Below are 20,361 nucleotides of genomic sequence, written 5' to 3'. Positions count from 1 at the left end.
ACCTCCCTGCTAGAGAGCACATATCCATTACCAGAAGAAATCATAACTGGCTAAAAATCACAGATCGGATCCTCTTCAAAATGGTTACGTTAACCTTCAAATGCCTAAATAATGCAGCTCCACCATACCTGAAGGAAAGATTTAATAGGAAACTATCCTCATGACCAACCAGAACAGCTAACTCCTTTTGTATCCAAACTCCAAGATTCCGCCTACTCAAAACAGGCGGCAACAGCTTCCCGTAAAAGCTGCCCAGCATTGGAATGCTCTACCAGTCGAGTTAAGAAGGGAGCAATCATATAACGGCTTCAGGCGCAATACCCGCACCTGGCTACGCCACAATGATCACTAACCTAGTGCTTCACATGATCGCCCTCGCCACCTCCATCTTAGACACAAAGATTCAAAAATTGCAATCACTCTGTGATCCTGTATATATCTGTATTCTTGTAAAATTGTAAATATATATATGTATATGCCTCATCTATAACAAATGTAACTGTAACTAAACTATAAGTAATCTTGTTATTTTGTGCACCCAGCTACCTAAGGGTTTGGGCGCCCTACAAATAAATAAACAAACAAACAAACATTGCATCCAGACAGGAGTATGAATATTAGCCAGTGCCACATTCAGATAGAATTGTGAAGGTTAGCTTGCGTCGAATCCTGATAGGATCATGAATGTTGGCCTGTGCCACATTTAGATAGAAATGTGGAGTTATTCACGCACTATATCTAGGAAGAATTTGGAAATTAGCATGCATCACATCTAGATAGTGATGCCACTAATCAACCCACTAAAAATCTCACCTTTCTGCATACACCTCTTAACCTCTAACCAAACACAACCACACCTCTAAACCACAGCGAACTGCACAAACGTCACTACACCACAACAGCAAAACAAATCACACATAGCCTCACATAACAGAACATGATGGCTACCAACCAAAAAGCACACCCAAGCTCAGCGGACAGTGCTAACCGAACTTAAGCTACCAACAGCACATCACTGCTCTCTTGCACTTTTCCCGCTCAGTCCTACTAACTCATGCATACCCCACCCCTTTCCTTTTCAGATCCACCAGAATGCCAGGGGACCACTCCAGTGGCAATAGTGTGCGGTACAAAAGTCCTTTAACATAACATAACATAATTGCCTCTGCTCTATCAGGTGTCACTTTTCACCCTTCTTGAGAGATTAGCTGCCCCATATACAGGTCCTCTTCCTGCCAATAATGTAGTTTCTCTTTGTCCACCTTGCATCCTTGTCCTGCCAATACTGTCCTTAACTGGACTGAATCGTCTTTGCATTTTTCTTCTGTCTCACTACACACTAATATATCATCTACGTACTGAATTATTGTGCTCTCAAGTTGTATGTTGCTTAGGTCCATCTGAAGGACCCTATTAAAGATTGATCTTGTATGTTTTCACAGCTGGTTTCTATACAAAAATGAGGTCAAATCTTTTAACTGCTCCTGCTTGGTTCAATAGACCCACATCCTATGGACTGTTAATCCATAAAATACTTGGTACACTTTCTAGCTCTGGCTGGAAAAATGATGGCTTCTTTCTTACCAGTGCCATTCTCACAATAATAAGGCTTGTGAAAAATACTAATTAATCTGCATTCTCATCTCTGAACAACTCCTTGTTTATCAAATCTGTTAGTCTATATCCTTCATCAAGAGCTATTACTGTTCTCCAGGCTCTTCCTTCATCATCCGTCCCATGAAGAACCACCCTTTACTCTCTTACTACCGCTGCCTCCATTTCTATGGGAATAACCTGTCCTTCCTCGTCATCCATAGGTATTTCTGGTCTAATTAAAAATTCACCAGATACCCCCAGCAATTTACCTATCAATCCAGGAAGCCATGTCAACAAAATATTTACTCCATACAAAAACACTTCTGGATCTAAAGGGACACCTCGTAATGCTTTTTGGCCTGTAAATGCTAATATAAATGACCTTACATTCATGTAATGTATTCCTGGAGTGGAACATATTATCCCTTTGTTAGTAAAATATATCGTCATATTACGTTTTGTCATCAAGTCACATCCTAATATGTTAACTAGTGTTTGTCGAGAATACAATAATGGCATAGACACGCCATGTTCTCCGATTGAAATGTGTAATTCATCAGTAAATGGAACCAAACTCATAGCCCCAGAGAATCCCTGCGCATTCATGGTGATGCCAGATATTGGATACTTTTCCTCTCCACCACGAGAGCGAGTTGCTCCCGTGTCCACAAGAAACGAAAATGTCTTCCCTCCATTGTTACCCTGACCCTCGGTTCCTGTTGGGGGTCTGGTGTCATAGATAGTACTGAACACAACAGGTCACTCTGAGGGCTTACCTATTGTGGATATAAATTCATCCCTGTATCCGTAAAATGATTCCCTCCCACTACTGTCACACCTCCTATCCTAGGTGTGGGTGTTTGTGGGGATCCTGTACTCGCCTTCATTGTGGCATTGTCGCTTGTTGCATCAGAGTGTACTGTTGGGTCTGTACTTGTGTTTGCATAGGCGCTTGCAGTGGTTGCCCTTCTGGCGACTGTGGTTGCAGCGGGATCTGCTGCATTTGCTGTATTTGCGGCACATTTGTCTGGTACTGCTTGTGATCTTGAGCATGATACTCTGGTGGTTCTGTATAATAGGGTGACACATAGCCCACCCCCCCTCTTAGTGCATGCCAATTCTGCTGCATGCCTCCTCTACCTCTACTTCTGCATGTACAGGCTATATGTCCCACCCTCCCACAATTCCATCATTGTTGCGGCATTAAATACTCCTCCCCCCTGAGGGTTTTGAAATCCACCTCCTCGTCCTCTAGGTCCATTCCCTCTACCACGTGGCCAAAGATTGTACCCGCCCTGATCTATGGGGTACCCTACATGGATTGGCTGTGCATGTGGTAACTCTTGTGTGACCACTCCTTTGCCGCTCATTTTTAGGACTGATTTTCTATATTTTGGCCTGGTGGACAAATGTTTAGAGGGCCAACCTATTTTCTGACAGGAACAACTCTGGGAAGCTGAAGCCAAACCAGTTTAGGTAGCAGTGACAGGCGGTCTGGGCTAAGTTCTTCAGAGGGGGTGAGCTTGTAAAGGGTCCACAATGAGGTCACACAATGGGAATCACAGATTACACTTAGACAGGATGTATAAAAATACAGTTATTTATTTATGGCCAAAATACACTACAGAAAAATTACTACTAGCAGGTAGACCTATCACACAACACTATCAAACTAAATACATATATACATTCACTTTGTTATAGGGCAGAATACACATCAGAAACTCCTGCAAAAGAAAGGTTAGAATAGTATTATGCACAAAAAGGTCCACAGAGATGATCCCTAACTAAAATTCTCCAGCCCTAAATTGTCTGGGGCCTTGTGCCCAATAGTTCAGGTTCAAGTTCCACAGAAGTTCGGAGGCAAGACAAAATGCAATGGGGGCCTCTGGGGTCCAGTGAAGGGCTCTTAGGGATAGGGTTCAAGTTAGACTAATGTCCAAAAGTAGCCCCAACAGTCAGATGTATTGCGCAAGCAAGCAATGACAAAGACAATATTGTTATAAATAAGGTTTATTATAAGCCCATTGACTTATAATGGGAGTATATGGGTAGGTTAGAAACTCTGTAACTTACCCCCCCTAGCCCAATTCTTCACCAGACTTGTCAGAACAAAGCAAGATGGTCCGATGTTGCTTTTCCCACTGAAAGTCGCAGTCCTTGATTCCCAGGGGTTGCAGGTTTGAGCTGATCTCCGGTTGGTGTTTTTTACTGTTGCAAGGACTCTCAGTTGGAAAATGCAGAAAAGCTCAATGTAGCACCCCTCTCAGGACTGGACTCGGGTCAGGTAATTCATTCTCGGACGGTGGTCACCGCGCACGATGACACAAAAGGACTCTGCAGCCGTGGTCAGACTTTCACTCCTATCTCAGGTCCCCTTGATGCTAGAACACCGCCACTTTGCAGCAGGCAGTCTCGTAGGTCCAGCTGAGGATCCCCCAAGTTTCAGGCCGAAACCTGGTATGACGACGCCGGCAGCACACTAGCCCAAAAACAAAGCTGGTCAGCCACAGGATGGTTCCACGGTACTTCCCAAGGCTGCTTCTGGCAGGGCACCGAACAGATGTCGGGAATGGATGGGCCCTCCACTCCAAGGGTCATAGCTCATTCGCAGGACTACTAAAGATCACGAGCAAGACAGGGATCCTCCAGGACAGCAGCAGAAGTTGGTTGCCAGGCCTCCTTCAGTCAGGTTTCTTCATGGGTCTCAGAGCTGGACAGGATACTTGGCTCCTTCGGGTTTCTCCAGAATCTCTGAAGAATGGGTGCAGGGGTCCTCTTCTTATCCTATCCTAAAAGCCAGGTAAGAGCTGAAACTCCCACTAGCCAATAGCAGGACTAGCCCAAACACACATACACCCCCCAGCAGTGGTCTAATCAGGCCCACTGGCGGGAACATTCATTCACACCACTCAAACACACTGAAACCAGTTTGTAGATTGGAGTCAGACAGACCCAGCCCACACCCTGCCAGCAAACACACATAGCCCTCCAGTAGCCTGACAAAAACTCATGCTTTCCCGGGCACTGGAAGTCCTTATAAGGATTTTCCTGGCTTCTCAGGCCAGGAAGAAGGCTAAAAGACAAGATGGCAAAAGAATAGGTGAAAAATCTCACAGCACAACCATGTTTGACCAGTAGCCACAGTTAGTAGCCAAACGCGGTAAACGCAGTAAAGCCAAAACGAAAATCCCCAAAAAGTGGGGAAAAGTCATTGCTGCAACAGCCTATACTTTTAGCAAACCTAGAGTAACCAAAAATCCTCTGAGTGTTAGTCTAGAGCAAAACAAAAATGCACCCCATTGTACTGCAGTGTAAGCTTCATTAGTCTATGATAAAAAGTTACCACAAGTGATAAAAAAGTAACCAAAAGTACTAACATAGTAACGCGACTAAGGAAAACAAGGTTTCCCAGTACTGACAGCCTGAAGACCTATCTGTTTCCCCATAACATATGAGCAAAGGGCAGTGTAGTGTAGCTTAAGGCTTCACTGCACTGCACAAAGTACAGGTCAGATTCAAAAATAAAAGTAAAATGTTTGGGGGTTCCATAAAGATGGAAGGAAAGGTGCAGTAAAGAGAAATATTTCCTAACACACTGCCCCCTCACAGACTAAGAGAGAGAGGCAAACTAATCCACTCCTGGATGGGTCCTCTGTTCCAGTCGGTTATCCCTGTTGGTCAGCCCACCAGAAATGCTACATTTGGGATCTGGCCTATGCCCAATAGTGAAGTTCAAGGCTGTAGACACACGAACCACCTGAGCCACTTTGGATTCTTTGCCTTAACATATATCAACCACTTCAAAGGCTTAGGGGGAGCATACACAGTGAAGTGAGTGCCATGGAGGTAGGACCTCAACTTCCTAAGGCACCATACAATGGAAAACCAACTCTTCTCCACTTAGGGCCAACTGAGTTCTCCACTCCTAAACTGATAGCTGATTAGACACATAGGATGTTTCTCACCTTTGTCATTAAGCTGTGAAAGTGTTCCAACTATCCCAGTGTCATAGGCATCTGTCTGCACTAAGAAAGGTATCTTCCAATCAAGTACCCTCAAACCATGGGCCTGACCTAGAGATTCTTTCAGGCCAGTCAAGGCCTTCTCACACTCAGGGGTCCATAAGAACTCTTTAGGTCCCCTATGATTAGTGAGGGCAGTCAGAGGCTATATTGCTATAGGCTGCCACGTTTCTCCTGTGTTTCCCAGTGAGGCCAGGAAAGTCCTCACTTGGGCTTGGTTAGTGGGGGTTGCCCGGTTCTGTACATGTAGTACTTCGCTGACAAGAGGTTGTATTGTATCACTACATACACCAACTTCATGCATGAGGTAGGCCAATGGCTCCTGTTCAGTTTGACACTTGACTGTCTTCCTGAACAAATTGGCCTGATGAAGGTCCTGACACCCAGTCTCTTGAGTTAGACCCACTTCCTTCCAAGTGGGGGTTGAATCTGCCATGTCATCCAGACATGTATTGCTGAGATCCGTTTTCCCATTCAAAACTGGGGCTAAGCTCATTTGACAGGTGTCAGTTGCAGCCCCCAATCCAGACGTCCATACACTGAAGTAAGGCTCTGGAAAGGCCGAAACTGCTGTCTCCTCCTCAGCATAGACTGACAGGGATATGTTGCCATACCCTGCAGAGAGATCATTGCAGCAAATGTACCTTTCAGTACAAAGCTGATCCACTAAGGTGTTAGCTCTTAGTGAAGAGTGTGTTTCTGTCTTGGGGACCGAATACTGAGTTCTAGTGTCCATACAGAACCAAAACTGGCTGTACCAACTGTCAGAACTTTCTCTTAGTTCTGAGCCAGCACAATACCCAAACTTGGTGGGTTCCCTCACTCCCAGAATAAAGTCTGGTTTACACCATCCTGTAATAAAGGGTGTCAGTGACAGCAAGGGTGGAATTGCTTCAGCAAACTCTCCAGCTCACCTTGCTGACGTGGGGTCAGGTGAGGAGACACTAGGTCACACTCGCTGAAGCAATTAGAAGGGCTGCTTTGGCACATGGCAGGGAGACACACAGGTTTCTTTGGCTCCCACCCCATGGCCATAAGCAGCGCTCCAATGGTATCCCTCAAGATGAAATCCTCCACACTATTCCTAGGAAACACACCAAAGCCTTGAGAATAGGTTACCTTGCCAAGCTGTGAAACATGGCAAGGCCCAGACCACTGACAGGCGGTCAGGGATTTGCAGAATAGGTTTGACAGGAGAAGGTCCCAACTCCTTCTGTGAGGCTCAGTGAGAGCTCCAATCAAACTCATGAGAGATCTGACAGATCTCTCTCTCAGACCATCCTGTGGATGACAGCTCAGTGACACTTGACAGGTCACTTTGCCATCCCTCCACTGGGTCTGACCACTACTGAGCACAGCATAGGAGCTACCTCTGTTACTGTTGTGCAGAAGGGTATCAATGACTGACTTGGCAGGCATTCCCTGTGGGTTGCCATAAGGGCATATGGGATTAGCAATCACCAATTGCAGCCTATTGCCTGAGGTCTCCAGAATCAAAGGGCTAATCAAATTAGGCCTTGTTTCTGGTAGCAATGAGTTCACTCCTAAAAGTGAACCCTGGAGTGATTGAATTCCTCTCTCACCCCTGTCAACCTGGTGACAGAAAGTGAGACTCCTACAATGGTTTTCTTCTGTGACCCCCATCATGGGCTAGCAGGAATGTGTGTTAGACCACACAGGTGATATACTGACATTAGGATGCATCACCAGGGGAATGTCACACACCAACTTCAGGAGGAAGGGCCTCACAACCTGATTAACCTCCAACCTCTCAATGTTTTCTCTGGTGAGCTCTGTGGGCTTACTTTGCAGTAACCCACCTTCCTGTTGAACTCTTTGCTTCACTGGAGGCAAATCCTCCCATTGGAAGCAGGCCTTTCTCCATAGGCCTAACCATGATGCTTTTATCTTTTGTTGCCCCATACTTCTCTCTCTCCTGGGACTCTCCTCTACCTGTATACTAGGCAGCTGTGGAGGCCCATGGGATTCAAGGTTTTCTGGGGGTCCTTCTTCCAAAATGGGAATAGGGACTCTTCCAACTACCTCAAGATCAGTTGTAGGTAAGGCAGGGGGTATATTCTCATTCCCTCTTCTTCTGTTTCTGACTCCTCTGACATGGGTTGCCCCTTAGGACTAGGCTTTCTCTTAGGCTTGGCTAAAAGACAGCCTGATTCTGAGACCTTGTGCTTGAGGGGTCTGGTGAGGGCCTATCAGGACCTAAGCCGTGAAAGCTCAACTCACCCAGCACTCTTCTAGGAACCACTCCCCTCCTATTGACAGATGCCCTGGCCATTCACGGCTTGAATCACAGGTGCTACTGGAACATTGTGAGGGCCTACCAGTCAACTGAGTATCCCCCACAGGAACTCTGGCAAGAACCTTTGGGTTTACCACGAAGGAAGCTACATCAGTAGGACTGGCAGTGCTTAAAGTGGGCCGGGGCCTGCCGGGGCAGGGCCCCGGCAGTCTCCAAAAAGTGGGACTGAGCCGGGGCCCTGCCGGGGCCCCCATCCTACCGCAACATTGGCAGGAATCGCGGGATGCATTATCCCGTCGCGCCTGTGGACGCGACGAGAGATGCGCCTGCAATGAAGTCAGGAAAGCTGACAGAAGTGGCAGCCAACTGCAGCGATGCTGTGACTGGCTGCCACTTCCGTCAGTCATAGTAACTGCGTCTGGTGACCCCTCGCGCGAGAGTTCACCAGAGGGATTTACTGTCCCTTTTTTTACTTCCCCAGGACGCCGAGGCATCTTTAACCCTCGGCGAACCCTGGGATTCCTCGATATTTTTCGAGGTTTATGAAAGATGGCTTTGAAAGTACACATTGCAAGCCATCTTTTATAAAGCTTTGCCGACGGACAATTTTGTCCGTAGTCAAAGCTTTATAAAAGATGGCTTGAATTGTGCACTTTCAAAGCCATCTTTTATAAACCGAAAATGTTTAAAAAAGATGGCCTGAAAACTAGTCGAACCGTAGGGTATGCACACAAATATATATAAATGTTATATATTTGTGTGCGTACCCTTTGCAAGCCATCTTTTATAAACGTAGAAATATGTTACATATTTCTATGTTTAGAAAAGATGGCTTGCATAGTACACAAACCATAGTAAGGTACGCACACAAATGTATAACAATTCATTTGTGTACTTTTTAGACCACGCCCCTCCCAAAAGCCACGCCCCCAAATGAGGGCCCCCCCTCGATTTCTTACCCCACTTAAAGCCCTAAGGACTGGGCCCAGTGTTCCTAACAGTAGAGGTATTTACAGCTACTACCTGAACACTATCCTCATAAGTATTATCACTATGCATCAGGACTGGGATAGGAGCCACTGCTCCAGCACTACTAGTTTTCAAGGAATCTAGACTAACTTCAGATTCTTCCTCTGATGGAATGCAGTCTAAGGGGAAGGACACCTCTGCCGTCTCTTCTTCCTCATACTGAGAGAAGGCCAGACTGGCAGAGTGGACCTGCAATGTCTTACCCTTACATTTGGGGTCCCCATTCCTGTGGTCACTTGCTCCACAAGTGTAACAAGTCCCACTGGCACTTGACACATAGAGAAGCTTAGAGTAACCACTCACATGCTTGGGAGGGTTAGTCCCACTACCCTGACCTGATTCTGACGAATTCCCCTTATTAAACTGTTTGTGGGTCTTCTTGGACATAGTTTTATCAGTACCCCCAACCTCTTTCTCTTTCTGCTTCTTCCCCTCCTCCTGCTTACCGGAAGCAGGCTTGTCCTTATGGGACACTCTATGTGATACCCAGAAGTCAGCAGCAATGGCTAGCCTCTTTGGATTTAATTCCTTTGAGCCAGCCAAATGCTGCTAAAGCTCTGGGGAACGAGAGGCAAAAATATCTTCAAGCATGACCAAATTGATCATACCCTCAAAGGTGGTTACCTGATAGCCTTCTATCCAACCACACAAGTTGTTCAAAGAATCTGCAACAAATGTTATATAGGTCATACATTCCTTTCTTTTGTAGTCTCTAAACCTCCTCAAGTATTGGGAAGGGTTCTTCCCCAGTCCAACTGCCAGCTTTGCCTCCTCGAAACTCTGCCCCCTTTGGAACCCTACCCATACCTCCAAACGCCACCCCCATGACTTGTGGGATACCCTTTCAAATTATTTCCATTTCCACCACTGCATAAGTGCATACTTGCCAACCCTACCGATTTAGGCGGTAGGATACTGCTTTTTAAACAGTCCTACCGCCTAACGATTTAGTGGCAGTAAATACCGATTTTGGTTTAAAAAGACTTTTATTTTATTTTTTAGCCTGGATTTAGCAGCCTATTCAGCCATGGTTGCAGGGTGCGCAAGTACACACAATCCGAGGAATGTTCTTCAGTGGGGATCTGTCCAAGCTGCTGCTTTTATAATGGTGTGTTCTTACTGGCAGTTGTTAGCAGACCAGTGCGCCAGTGCAACCTCCCCAGACTGTCAGAGGCGCCTGTGAGATCCGCTCCAGCACTTCTGAATATCAACAGCCACATGGTTCACCGTACCTCAGCTCCCCGGTGCCAGGCATCTACATGCTGGGGCAAGCCGTTGAAGGAATGGGGAGCTACTCCTCCTAATGAGTTCTGGCAGGTGTAAGCTTGCGCCAGGAGCCAGGGGGGGGAAACCGCATGTTTCAGCCCCGGCCTGCGCGAGTTTTGCCACTTCCACCCGCTTTCAAGTGCAATATGCTATTTCTTCAGCGTAGCTGCACAACAGAGCGCTCCTCTCTCCGGCACCTGCTACATACTTGCCAACCCTACCGATTTAGGCGGTAGGATACGGCTTTTTAAGCAGTCCTACTGCCTACCGATTTAGTGGCAGCAAATACCGATTTTTTAAATATTTTTGAAAGTCTAAGATTCCTACAGATTTTTGGTCACAGAATGTTTGCATGTATGCATGTGTTATCAGCTCATTGCTTTCTAACACTATTTCTTCTACACCAGCCACTTGCTGACAAGACGGGGTTATAGTTCTTCAGTGAGCATTTCGTGTTTAAACTCCTTGCTGGCTTTCTGCTGCGTGGTATTAGTCTGTGGCTATTAACCTTATCTTTGTCGCCATTGTAATGTATGCACCCACGGAGTGTCTCAGCCTGTTTTCGCTCTAAGCAGAGGTGAAATGGGCCCCCACGCATCTTCAGCCGGGCTTGGCAGCGGTAGCTTGACAGCCCAGCTTGGTGAAGGCCGGACCCGGTCACCGTAACTATGGGCAGTCGCTCCATGGATTCGCGCGGGTTCCGTGCGCACGCGCCCAGCCGGAGCATTCCATCCGGCCTGCGCGCTCCCGCAGCCCCTACCAACCCGTCGCTCTTGGCAACAGTGAAAGTTGCCGTCGCGTCCTGGAGACGGCGCGCCCCCGCCGCCTCTGCCCAGGAGCGCGCGCGCCCGCCGGGCCTCATCAAGTGTGTGGGCACCGGCGCGAGAGAGTGGATCCGCGGGCAGAGCTTCTAGAGCCGGGGACACCGTGCCAGCAGCATGCCGCCGGAGCCCGGCTGTGGCAGGGGAGGCTCCCCACATCTACCTGAAGAGGGTGAGAGGTTCACTGACTCGCGAAGCCCTCGAAATCACAGTCCCATTGCGGGCACAGCTTTCTCTGTCAAATAAGTCTGCAGAAACTATAACGCACTCTTTCAGGTCCCTGTTTGCCACACCGTCGCAGAGAAACGGGTGTCCAAATTAAACGTTTCCATTGTAGGGTGATGAAAGCTGACACACTGGTGGTCTGGGCGCCGCGGGGGAGTGAGTTTGGCTTGTCGCACTAGGAACATTGCAATTTTTGGAATACACGTTAATGTAGACTCTTCAAATGTGTTCTCCTCGTCTCGCCCCACCATTGCACACCCGGTTGCCCGTCCACCTCGTGAGCAGGAAAGCGTCGCTCACGCCGTATTCTTTCACCCCCCCACCGCCACATCTCCACGCTATCTTTCATCATCGACTCTTGAGTTTTTTCGAGGGCCAACTAACACTGAAAAGCCGAATCAAGTGTGCCACAAGACGGAAATAAAATTCGATTTTTTTTCTTTCTAACAATAATTGTAAAGCTATTGACTTTAATTATTTAAAAAACCCATTTGTTTATTCCCTCAACCACAATTTCATCATGTGATAGGTATGTGAATAACTATTTGATCTCCGAATGTAGGAGAGTTTCAGAGAACCATTTTAAGTCTCGTTGGACTGCAAACGATTATAATGTATGTGATGCTCAAGTTTTAGGGAGGGGATGCAGTCAAGATAATATGCAAGGCACCATGCACCGTATCCGAGATGAGTGTGGTAAATAATACAAGGTTTACCGCTTGTAAGGTAAGTAGTTGTATTTTATTTCCATATAAAAGGAACTCCGCACCATCAGTGACTTGACGCTGGTGTCACCATAATCTCAACTGTCAACCACCGCTGCACCTGATGACATTCTACTATAGAATGTTGTGGATGTCATCAGGCACACTTTAGGATACAACATATGCTTCTCCTTAAACAATGAATGAGAAAAAAAATGAAACACAAAATTGAAACACAAGAACATGGCTTCCCATCCAATAAAAATGTACTTGTAAAAAATGCAAAACACAGAGTACATTATACATCAATTAAGAAATATGACATCATAAGAAAACTTCTACTGTATGATGCCACAGTATCTATTTAATTATCCATACATTTCATAATCATATTTTTACAGGCCTACTTCTCACCCGACCAGTATGCCTTTCTCTGCACTGGCCAGTATGTTCTCCTCCACTTTGACCTTCATCACGACTACATACATCTGATTCACCTTCCAAAAACATTGTCACTCTCTTACAACTCTTCTGGCATAGTACATTGAGCTCCTCTTATTTTCAGACTCATGCGCTCTCCCTAACTTTGTCTCCCAGGTCTTGCCGTCCCACTCACAACACATCCACCCATACCATTCATCATCTCCATTCCCCAAGATACTATCCTCAACTTCTTCAGAAGTTCGTTTGATAACTTCAAGATTCTTCACGATGGCCACTCGCTCCATACTCAATTTCTTCCTGCCACTTTCACCACAAGTCTCCTTCCTACTCTCACATCAATAGGCTCATAATACCGTGAGCACCATTTGGGGGACATTTAAAGGTTTCTTCACCCTTATCACATCACCCACTTTGACTGGGCACCACCTGTCTTCTTTTTCTATACATCTCTTGCCTGCTGCTTCCAACAACCAATGGGGATATATACCAGTCTTCATCTCCCTCCCCCCATCTCCTCAAAAGGCGATACCCCTGTTGTTACATGTGGTGAGTCTCTGTACGCCACCATCATCTCTCGCACACTCTCTTTCCACACCATGTTGTTGGTTTGAGCTAACTGAATTGTTTCTTTGATTATGCCATTGATTCGCTGCACTAACCCATTTGTCTTCGGGTTGTATAACCAGTGGTCGAAGTGAGCGGGAGCGGTCGGGAGCGGTGCTGCTCTACTTTTTAAAATGATCTTTTACAGCTCCTATGCTTTTATTGTAAAAAGAAACCGTTCCGGGATGGTTTTGTTTTAAAATAAATGTGTAGGAAGAAGATGAAACTTGCACTTTCAGTGCATTGTAAAAAGAAACCGTTCCGGGATGGTTTTGTTTTAAAATAAATGTGTAGGAAGAAGATGAAACTTGCACTTTCAGTGCACTGCACTGAACGTTCCCTTAAACAGCAGCTGCAAGTGTTTGGGGGTGTGCATTGTGTGTGGGAGGGGACGTGGTGATGGTGTTTGCGGGGAGTGGGTGCATGCCAGCAGGGAACATAGTTCCACTACTTCTTTTCGTACACTTCGACCACTGTGTATAACGCTGTCTGATGATTCTCAATATCTTGGGCATCTAAATATTTGTGCAACTCCCGCAAAACTAGCTGTACTCCATTGTCGGATATAATGATTTTAGGATAAGCTTCTGTAGCAAATACTTTTTTTCTGGAAAAATTATCACACTTCTCGCCGTAATGTTCTCTACAAGTTCTACCTCAAAGCATCTTGCAGCATAATCCACTATCACAATGGCAAACCTATTTTCCTGACCTAACAAACTCATTGGTCCCATGAAGTCAATTGCTACCTTTTCCCAAACACAATCAAGTATATCTCCCTTACCTATCTCAATAGTCTGTGTTTTTAATGATTTATCACTCAGGCCACAAGGTATGCACGCCCCCACTTCTTCAACAGCCATAGCATCCATCCATGGCCACCAAAATCTTGCTCCCAATCTCCGTTTAGTCAAACATTTCCTAAAATGGCCTTTGCGAGTACATCTTGTATGTTCCTTCCTCAAAGCAGTGGGAGATATCAATCGCTCTCCCCTTGCTAACCCCAAATCATAACTACTCAGTTCATCCTTCACCTTGTAACATAGTGGACTTCCATGTTCTCCTGCTTTCAATCCTGTTCTGTATACTTAGTGGCAACCTTCATTTCCACATCATTATTAATTTCTTCTAACCACACACACTTTGAGAAAGTATCTTTTATGGTCCCCTCCACTTGTGCAATCCACTCATCACATACATCACCATCCTGGTCTCTTGCATCCATAGGCGCCCTAGATAACAATCTGCTACAGCATTACATTTTCCTGAGATTTGTTCCAAAATTGTATCCTTGCATTGCAGCCAACCACCTTGCTATTCTTGGTGTCGCCAAACCTGATCCTCTTGTTGAAGATAAATGTATCAGGCGTTTATGATCACTCCTGATTTTGTATGGAATGCCCCCAAACAAAAGTCCTAAATTAGTGGAATATTTTGCTTCAGTCTGTGTTGGAGACCTAGATGCAAAAGCTATAGGTACCTCTATGCCTCAATGAACCTGACTGAAAACAGCACCCAATCCATGTGTACACGCATCCACTGTTACTATTTTCTCTGCAGCTGGATCGAACCTATGTAACGTTTGCCACCTCTTCCTTCATTGTTCTAAAACATTTCTCTTCTTCCACACCCCAAACAAAATCTTTTCTCACTTTCAAGAGAACTCTCATAATTGCACTCTTATCTGCAAAATTCTCTATGAACTTGGCATAATATTCGATTAATCCAAAGAATGATCTTAATTCATCCTTGTTCTCCGAGGACTTCATCTTGATAATAGCATCAACCATCACTGGGTGTAATTCTACCTCCACGTTTGTCAACACAGGACCTAGATAAGACACTTGACATACTTTGAACTGACATTTTTCTTTCTTAACTGTCAATCCCGTTTTCTCCATCTTTCCACAACACTTCATATACTCTCTCATCATTCTCTGCTTCATCTTGAGCACCTACCAAGATATCAACTTTGATACATCTGACTCCAGGAATATCTCCCAATAAATCCATTGGGTGTAAATCAACCTAATGGTAAGCAGATGAGAGGTCCAGGGTACTGTAAATCTTCCTGCCTCTACTCTTCGACCTTTATAACTTATCCAGAACAGGACTGCAAGACTTGTCCTTAGCCTCAAATCGAGGGATAGTATCTCTCCAGCTCCAAAATCTCTTCACTGGCTCCCCGTGGCTGCAAGGAGCAAGTTCAAGACCCTCTGCATCATCCACAAGGCTTTCTGGGGCCTTGGACCGCTCTACCTCCAACTTTCTCTTCCAAAACATCTTCCTTTTCGAGGTCTCCGCTCATCCACCTCCAACTCTCTGAGGGTCAGGCGCTTCTCCTAGCAGAGAGTTGGAGGCAGATCTATCTCCTCGGCTGGGGCCTCCCTCTGGAACAGCCTCCCTGCCGCTCTAAAACTTCAGTAGAACCACCTCTGGTTCTGGAAGCAACTCAAAACCTTCCTTTTCGCTTCTGCTCTCTTTGACTCCTCTGCTGATGCACCTTACTGCTCTGCGCACTGGTCACCTGGTCACCCTCTGAACTCAGGCCCAGGCTTCTGCATGTCCAGTTGCCCTTGCACTGCCTCTGGGCTCCCCAGCACTAAAGGGTCTGTATCTGCAACCCTACAGTCCCTTCTCTCTGCACTCATGAGCCACCCGCTGACTGCACTTGTGAGTTAACTGGACTTCCCTTTTCCCTCTCCCTGGCACTTCTCCCCTTCCATCTTCCCCGCACTTGCGCAATCTGAATGACACAAGGCCTAGTAAGATCGTTATTTTGTCCTACCTTTGTTTTTCCCTCCTTGTCTTGTCGCACCTAGAAACACTTGTGTACAGGTGTGTTATGCATGACACATCACATCATATCATATCATACCATGCTGCCTCTGCCATAGTTGTTAACATTTTGTTGACCTTCCGTGATAGCTACTGTTTACCCAGATATTCCGATTCAAATCACTCAAATCCACACAAAATCTGCTACGAACATCTAGTTGCCATGTAAACACTATTGGCAGAGCCACTCACTACTCTCTTGGTTCAATAATTCTCGCATGAGACAAACTACGTAATTCTTTTCTCACCTTTTCTCTCACACCCAAGGGCAAGTTTCTGACTTTATGCACACACGGCACCGCCTGCCCTGACAACGGAATTTTGTGACAATAAACAAACCGTTTTTTTCCTATGCCTTTACGAGACACACTTTTGAACTTTGCTGCCGGATCCTGGGCAAATACTTCAGACTTGTTTACACCAACCAATCTCACGTGTTGCTCCTTTCCCAGATATATATGCAATTCCATACCTAGCTTGCCCTAGTGTTCCATCCAAGCAAATCATCACCATTGGTTGCTATATACACCTTTGCCATTTTTTCCTCATGCCATATGCAATCGTGTCCCACACAAACCCTTCACATCAATCTTGCCACCTCCATATGCTTTGGGACTTATATCACTAGAATGTAACATGTTCTTCTTCCCTGCCCAAATCTATACTTTTCGTGACAACGTGAGCATGTCTAAGTCCTTTCCTCAAATCCTTGTCTTGGGAGAACTCGGCATAGAGGACGAGGACCGTTGTAATACGTTGCTGCTAAACGGACCCGTGTGCCCGTGGATAAGTGCCGACAAGGTCTGCAGTGGTGATCCCAGTGGCGGCGGCGACCCCTCAGCTGATTAAAGGCTGATTTAGAGGCGCCTGGTAAAACCTGTGAGTTTTTGTGGGCGCGCATGTGTTCAAGCCTGCTGCGGTCCCGGTTTCCTTCTTTGGACCCTTTGGCAGCCCGTTTCGAACGCCCAGGCACCCAGGCTGCTGCAGTCCCGGCATTCACTCCTTTTATGCGGTGAGGAGGGAACCGTAACCACATTGTAGAGCTCTAGTAGTTGGGTGAATAATACTGCTAGCCTCCTCCTCCATATTACTTTCTTCTGCTGATGGTTCTTTTTTCTGGCTTACATTTCAGGACGTTATTGGTGCAAGCACTGTATTGCTTTATCTTTGCCTAATACAACATCACCCCTGGGCACTTCAGGGTGTGACCACTGGCCTCACCCTTTGACCCGGGAATTGACTTCTGGGCTAGAGCCCCATTCCCCTACGCTGTGCAACTGGACTGACGGGTTGCTGGACATTCTAAGAAATCCCCATGAGATCAAGCCTGCGCAGCGTGGCTGGCCTGGTAACTCCTTTTCAGGAGCATATGGTGGTATCTGACTTAGAGAGGGGGCCTCAGTTGGAAGGTCCTAAATCACGGACTTCTAATACGTGAAGCCCCTCCCCTTTGATGAATTTACCCCCCCACCTCCCCCCCGAAACAGGGGTCACATTCATTGCAGATGGAGAGTCAGGAGCCTCTGGTGTCCTAAACGTAGACACTAAATTAGTGCTCACTTCAGGGAATCCCCCTCCCCCTTGAACCAGTGGTGATTTTCCATAATGGGGGAAAGGGGGTAGATCCTGAGGCCGAAATTATCCCAACCATTACCGATGTACCCCATGTGAACCCCCGGAAGAAGGCGAGCCAGGCGCGACCCACCAAGTCACCCTTTCCTCGGACACCAAAACTGACCCTGTCCTCGAGACCAATCTCTGGGCAAAGGGTCATGGATCGCTACTTTGTTAAACCTGCTACGACCAGCACTGAGATTAAATCTCTTCCGGCTTTGAAGGGCACAGCAATGCTTGACCACTCAGTGATGGCTTCACAGCCTAATTTTGGGGGGCTTAAAGACTTGACTGACATCAGTATTATCGAAATTGGCTGACCAAGCGGATGTCGAATTGGAGGTTCTGAAATCAGAACATACTCAAAATCAGCCCCATAACCTATGTGAGGCACCCACTTTTGACTCTCCGACTCCATTGGTTGACATGATAAATGAAGATATGTCTAGACATGACCAAGGGGATTTACAGCCACCCTCCCAGGGAGGGGGAGATGTTAGAGGTCAGGATGACTCTTCAGTGCTTCAACACACGTTGAGGGAGGTTGATAAGCGCATGCGCCTGACTCACCGCACTGTATCTGCCTTAAATATGGTGTTAAGTTCATTTGTCGCCTTATATGATAATATCTGGGCTGAACTGAAATCTACCAACGCTGCTCTGGTCGATGAGACCCATAAACTTGAGGAAATTGGGTCTGAGGTTCGCTTCGGTCACTTTGGGGTTAGGGAGACAGAGGCAATATGTAAGGAGCAGCAGTTGATTGTTAATATGGACAGTGAACCTGGGTCTGTATTAAAATTTCAGATGATGTATGTGTGAATGACCATCCAACCATCCAGGAATCAGTTAATGATTTGGGTGGGATTAACTTGCTAATTATTCATCCGGTAAACGGTACTATTGGTATTACTGCCACAATTATTGACCTCACTAATGACCAACTTCGTATGGGTGAAGTTGTAAAAGGGGATATGGTAGGGGAAGGAGGGGGTCCACTTAAAGCTCATGCCAGGTCCCCGCTCCTGAAAAAATCTACCAATGCCTTGAAAGGTAAAACGATGAAATGCAGAATGGGGGCTAGGAAAAACAGAATTTTGGCTCTTAGAACAGCCCACTGTACCCTCTTCCGTACTAGACTGTCCCCTGTGCGAGAGCATGTGATTCCTAACCCAGATCCTGTGCTAAATGCTCAGGCATTAATTGACACAGCACCAATATGTACTGGAAGATAGGATTGTGTACTTATCCCTCCAACCCCTACTACTAATACAATGGCGAAGAGTGTAGCCCTCTCAGTGGGCAGGGGTATCCCCGATAGAAGGGGCATTCATCGACCTGGGCCATTTTCCAACCAATTCCAGTCCATTTGGGGACCATCCAAAGAAGTGTCCACCTCTTCCTCGATGCCTGCCAAAGATTGATGAATGTTAAACGAGACTTCTTTGATCTGGATTGGTGTCTTGGTGTCAGACTATCGACGACTTTCATTCATATCCCTCCTTACTCCACTTGAATCATGAACACAGAACCCGAGGTTTGCCTACGAAGGTTATTCTGCAATTCCCAGATAGATATTACAGAGGCGCTATTCTTAGGGCCCGATGGAATGTCTTACCTACTATGGAAATTTAAGTAAGGAGATCGCTAATCCTGTTGGGCGAAGCCACCTGTAGGTTCTGCTCGGCCAATTTGGAGACTCTAAAACATTTGGTTATGGAGTTTGTGCCACTACAGCCATTGAGGGTGACATTTTTGGAGCCCCTTAATGTGAATTCTATTCTGTATCATGAAGAGTGGGCATGGAAACAGTGTCTTAATATCCACACCATCCATGAGGGTTTAGCAGCATCAGGTTTTATTAAAAGCTTGCATCTGTGGTATGTATCTACTGCTATTCATTGTTCTTCTTTCCTTTTCCGATTTTTAAAGTTTTACCGTGTATGGAATATGTTATAAGAATCATATATATTTTTTTTACTTGATTTTCATTCCTTAAGAGAGTTTTTTTTGTATGTAGGGATATGAGGTAAAGTGTGCCTGTATTGTTTATTTAGTATCTTTTAACAATATGATTATTAATGTTGATGTTGGATTGGTTCTTTTTTGTTATGTTCTTGGATTTTATTATATGTGTCTTGCTGTTTTGTAATGGTTTAAATAAACCAAATACAAAAAATGTAATAAATAAAAGTAAATAAATGTGTACAACTTTGACCACCCCACTTTCTCTTCCCCCACATATTTGACCCCTTTGTCATTTTTCAACATTTTCTTAGTTTTACAGAGCCTTGCAAAATGGGCCATATTACCACATTTCCCGCACTTGACCCTCAAGGTAAGGCACTCTTGCGCATTCATAGCATGCTTCTCAAAACCACATCTAGTACACTGACCTTTCTGCACTTCTTGGGCTTGTGCCTGCCCACCACTAGTTTCCACCCCAATCTTATACAATTTCTTAACAACACATACCTTCCCTTTCTCTCCTCCCAATTCTCTGTCATCCCCCACACCCACTTGCCTCACAACCTATACAGACTCCTTAAGCATCGACCTCCCTGAGGCATCTGCTTGTTAATTCCATCCTCTAAACAAAGCTTCTTGCAATGACAGATTCTTCGCTTACAGTAAGCGTTCCTACATTTTCCTACATTTCGGATTTGAGGTGTGCATCAACAGTGGATCGCAAATGTATTCATCCTCCCTCACAGTGAACTCACATGACGCTAACAATCCCCTTACATTAGCTATGAATGCATCCACAGATTCACCTACATTTTGTTTACTTGAAAAGAATTTGTATCTTTCTAACATCACATTAATCTGTTTACCAAACTGTGCTTCCAAGTTCTTCATCGCCTTCCCATATAAACCACCACCTTCTCCTCTGCCATCTTCCCCCCTTCAGCACCATATCAGGTAATTTTTTTATAATT

The 20,361-nt window shown here is 45.8% G+C and overlaps 1 protein-coding gene across 1 annotated transcript in view; it reads left to right on the top strand.

Moving 5' to 3' along the window:
• Positions 1 to 10,978: 10,978 nt before the first annotated feature.
• CCDC81 (coiled-coil domain containing 81) overlaps positions 10,979 to 20,361 on the top strand; it is a 794,710-nt gene continuing 785,327 nt past the window's right edge. Inside the window, exon 1 of the mRNA XM_069639737.1 lies at positions 10,979 to 11,166. Coding sequence (XP_069495838.1) covers positions 11,112 to 11,166 — 55 coding nt within the window. The 5' untranslated portion in view covers positions 10,979 to 11,111. The remainder of the gene's footprint in view (positions 11,167 to 20,361) is intronic.

This window comes from Ambystoma mexicanum, chromosome 7q (assembly GCF_040938575.1).
Source record: "Ambystoma mexicanum isolate Mex_15411 chromosome 7q, UKY_AmexF1_1, whole genome shotgun sequence".
Lineage (NCBI taxonomy): Eukaryota > Metazoa > Chordata > Amphibia > Caudata > Ambystomatidae > Ambystoma > Ambystoma mexicanum.
This window is presented reverse-complemented; position numbering and strand designations above follow the sequence as displayed.